Raw genomic sequence first — 4,717 nt, forward strand, 5'->3', positions numbered from 1 at the left:
AATCTTGTTAGGGTTGAGTTTGTTCCTTCAGGTTTTTAACGTCTTGGACATGGACTTTATTTAAGACATATTTCGCAATGACTTGCAGCTTCAGTAGGGAGTATTTCTCCTGGTTTGACTCATTAGCGAGTGCTTAGGACTGATGCCACAACAGCCATCTACTCTGTGTGTGTGTGTGTGTGTGTCTGTGTGTGTGTCTGTGTGAAGGGAAGCGACTAAGGGAAGGTCAGGGGATTTGGGAGTGTTCTGAGATGCAGGATGAAGTTGTTCTGGTTTGTTTTGGGCCTGGGCCAGGACCCCAAGAAGGAAAAACAAGCCCCCCCACACACACACACACACACACACACACACACACACACAGTGGCGTCAGTCTTAAGTACATACTAATGAGATGAACCGTAAGAAAAACTCCCCAGCAAAACCGTAAGACATTGTGCAATATGCATTAAATATATGTCCTGATATGCTTTTCAACATATGCATCACACATACACGCCCACACACACACATACTGTACATACATACACACTTGTATACACGCACTCACACACACAGACGCACACACACGAGTACGCACGCACACACCACACCCCCCACACCCCCCACACACACCCCCCCACACACACACACACACACTTTACACACATACACACTAGTATGCACGCACGCACAAACACACACACAGACACTCACACACACACACTACACGTTTGTTTTATACATTTAATATTTATAGAACTGTGTGTGTGTGTGTGTGTGTGTGTGTTTCCCCTAGGCTGCAGCAACAGTGAGACGGAGGAGGACAGACAGATGGACAGCATGTATCTGAAGTCACTCGAAGGTTTTGTCACCGTGGTAACATCTGATGGAGACATGATCTTCCTGTCTGAGAACATCAACAAGTTCATGGGCCTGACACAGGTGAGATAGGCAGACAGATGGATAGGCAGACAGACAGGCAGGCAGACAGACAGACAGACAGACGGACAGACAGACAGACAGACAGACAGACAGACAGGCAGGCAGACAGACAGACAGACAGACAGACAGACAGACAGACAGACAGACAGACAGACAGACAGACAGACAGGCAGACAGGTTAACCCGAACCCATGTTGGTTACACAGGTGAGTGTCCAACCACTAATCATCTAATTACATCTTATGATAAACTATTGAACAGTGATTCTCCATTAAACATCCACGTCCAGAAACCCACCATGGTTAGTGTTGTTTATTCCACCCCAGGTTGACTGGAGTGAACCACAGAGGTACAGCGCTAGAACAGGCCCCTGCTAACCTATCTAGTGTTTTATACATCTATGGAGCGAACCTTTTCTTTACAATTTGCACACACAATAACAAATGAAAGTCAAAATGAAAAGAATAAAACCAAATTGTGCAGGGGTCATTAAGAAACCCGGTAGGGCCCGTCAAGAAGCCTCCCATAAAAAAGTAATAAATGAATAATAAAAATAATAATAATAAAAATTAATAGAATATTACTAATAAAATTAATCGAAACGTTACGTTATTGTTGGCTGGTCTAAAATGTTGGCTAGTCATAAAATGTACAGTCGGAGACAGAAGTTAAAACATGCGAAGGAAAAGAAAACACTTTGATGAAATGAAAATAAAAGAACACGAACGGCATCAATTGAAAAAGCAATATTAAGACAGCTGCTCCAAGAGATATTTCTTCATGTTTTTTTTTATTAATTTTTTTAAATTGGCAAATGCTAGTGCAATTTGTCAGAAGGTTTGGGAGGCTAACCCCGTCTGTGTGTCCCTCTGCAGGTGGAGCTGACGGGCCAGAGCATCTTTGACTACACACACCCCTGTGACCACGACGAGATCAGGGACAACCTCAGCCTCAAATCTGGTGAGCCTCCAAGGGAGAGGGATGGAATGGAAGGAGGGAACGCAGTCATCACACGCGTGCTCACTGAAGCAGAGAGAGACTATACATAGAGAGAGAGAGAGAGAGAGAGAGAGAGAGAGAGAGAGAGAGAGAGAGAGAGAAGAGAGAGAGAGAGATAGAGAGAGAATATCTCGTTGACAAAGGCAGAGATAGAAAAGTGTGAGTGAGGTGTGTGTGTGTGTGTGCGTGCGTGCGTGCATGTGTGATGAGAGAGACTATACATCGAGAGAGAGAGAGAGAGAGAGGGAGAAGAGAGAGAATATCTCGTTGACAAAGGCAGAGATAGAAAAGTGTGAGTGAGGTGTGTGTGTGTGTGTGTGCGTGTGTGTGCGTGCGTGCATGTGTGATGAGAGAGACTATACATCGAGAGAGAGAGAGAGAGAGAGAGGGAGAAGAGAGAGAGTATCTCGTTGACGAAGGCAGAGATAGAAAAGTGTGAGTGAGGTGTGTGTGTGTGTGTGTGTGTGTGTGTGTGTGTGTCTATAGGGGACTAGGGATGAAAGACCTTGTTGGTTATGTACAGATCACTGAACCTCACAACCTGTCTCTAACCTGGTCTCCGCCGATACACACCATTATACTGTCATCTGCCGTCGGAGCCCATTCTGTGGGACAATAAACAGTTCTGTAATTGTGTAATAGAGTGAAAGAACAGCTATCTTGGCGAAGGCGTAGGTGCTTTGCCAAGAGAAAATAATGAAGGAATAACATTCTTCTCACATACACAGTCTCGGCTATTTCTTGGCGCTCTCTCTCTTCCTGTCTTTCTCCCTCTCTCTCTCCCTCTCTTTCTCCCTCTCCCTCCCTCTCCCTCCCTCTCTCTGTCTCTCTCTCCCTCTTTCTGTCTCTGTCTCCCTCCCTCTCTCTCTTTCTCTCTCCCTCTCTCTCTCCCTCCCTCCCTCTCTCTCTCTCTCTCTCTCTCTCTCTCTCGATATCTCTACCTCCCTATCTCTCTCTCTCTCTCTCTTTCTCTCTCTCTCTCTCTCTGTGTCCCTCGTTCTTGTCTAATCTCCTCAGTACATGTGTGTTGACGGTGTGTTTTTGTTGCTATTTGAATCCTTGTTTTCTGTCTCTGTGCTCTGGGGCCACGCCAGACCAGGGGCCCAGTCCTCCTCAAAGCCAGTGTGTGTGTGTCTGTGTGTGTGTGTGTGGGTGTGTGTGTGTACATGTGTGCGTATATGTATGTACCTGTGTGTGTGTGTGTCTGTGGTGGACGTGCGAGGCGTGGGCTGCTGTTGTGTCCACACACACACACACACTATGCCAGGCTTCACCCTGGCTCCACCCCCCTCGGTGCCTCCCACACGCCCAATGCTCCTTATCAGCTGTACCCACCAGTCCTTAGCCTCGTGCCGCGACTACCGTCCAGCATCTGAGCGACGCCACCTAGCTCCTCCCTGCTCTGCCAGCCAATCAGGGGCCCAGGGCTGACCTCTGACCTTGTGATGCAACAGCTTGGCTCCAGCCCTCCTTAGCAGCCCTTGTGGACTGAGCTCCTGCTCCCGATACAGAGGGCAACACTCCAGTAGTGGGGCAAAGTCCTGTGTGTGTGTGTGTGTGTGTGTGTGTGTGTGTGTGTGTGTGTGTGTGTGTGTGTGTGTGTGTGTGTGTGTGTGTGTGTGTGTGTGTAGTAGAGTTTATAATCAAGAGCCGTAGCATGTACTGTCTTTCAGCCGTAGTGTGTACTATGTTTCAGCCGTAGTGTGTCCTATGTTTCAGCCGTAGTGTGTGCTGTGTTTCAGCCGTAGTGTGTACTATGTTTCAACAGTGTGTGTGTCTCCACAGGGTCTGGCTTTGGGAAGAAGGGGAAGGAGATGAGTCCTGAGAGAGACTTCTTCATGAGGATGAAATGCACCGTGACGAACCGTGGGCGCACTGTCAACCTGAAGTCAGCCAGCTGGAAGGTTAGTGATGATGATGATGATGATGATGATGATGATAATGATGATGATGGTGGGGGTAGTCATGATGATGATGATGATGGTGGGGGTGATGATGGTGGGCGTGATGATGTTGATGACGTTGGAGATGATGGTGGTGGTAGTGATGATGATGATGATGATGATGATGGTGGAGGTGATGATGTTGATGATGATGATGATGACGATGATGGAAGGCAAACCACGAAGGACCAATTCTACGACAATGAGCCCATATTTCACCGGGACAGCATTTACACAAACTGTTGTGTTTCCTCTGATCTGCCAGGTCCTGCACTGCACCGGTCACGTTAAGGTGCAAAGCAGCTGCCCCCCCCCTCGTGTGCTGTGTGGGTATAAGGAGCCCCCCCTCACCTGCGTGGTCATGATGTGTGAGCCCATCCCCCACCCCTCCAACATCGACACCCCCCTCGACAGCAAGACCTTCCTCAGCCGCCACAGCATGGATATGAAGTTCACCTACTGTGACGATAGGTAGGCCTCATACACACACACACACACACACACACACACACACACACACACACACACACACACACACACACACACACACACACACACACACACACACACATTCTGTTGATCTAGGTTAAGTGCAGCAGCTGGTAGAACTCAAAGTCAAGTCCTCATTATACACACACACACACACACACACACACACACACACACACAACCAGGCAGACCAGACAGGGGATAATGATAGTGAATGAGTTTGACTTGGCAGGAAGTGAGTGGAATAACCATCTAGATGACATGTGAATATGGCTCTCTCACGACATCATCAAACTGCGCCAAGCAACATGCCCCTCTGGCTCTGTTAACAAAGACTTCGCTGTGTGCCGATCGCCACGGCAGCA

General features: G+C 48.0%; 1 protein-coding gene across 1 annotated transcript in view; it reads left to right on the forward strand.

The window, feature by feature from the left end:
* LOC310824928 (endothelial PAS domain-containing protein 1-like) overlaps nucleotides 1–4,338 on the forward strand; it is a gene marked incomplete at its 3' end in the record, with an annotated part of 24,014 nt that extends 19,676 nt beyond the window's left edge. The window contains exons 3-6 of the mRNA XM_083698188.1: nucleotides 776–921; nucleotides 1,797–1,881; nucleotides 3,706–3,824; nucleotides 4,129–4,338. Coding sequence (XP_083554314.1) covers nucleotides 776–921; nucleotides 1,797–1,881; nucleotides 3,706–3,824; nucleotides 4,129–4,338 — 560 coding nt within the window. The remainder of the gene's footprint in view (nucleotides 1–775; nucleotides 922–1,796; nucleotides 1,882–3,705; nucleotides 3,825–4,128) is intronic.
* Nucleotides 4,339–4,717: the final 379 nt, after the last annotated feature.

This window comes from Argentina silus (genome assembly GCF_951799395.1).
Source record: "Argentina silus genome assembly, contig: scaffold_241, whole genome shotgun sequence".
In the NCBI taxonomy this organism is placed as follows: domain Eukaryota; kingdom Metazoa; phylum Chordata; class Actinopteri; order Argentiniformes; family Argentinidae; genus Argentina; species Argentina silus.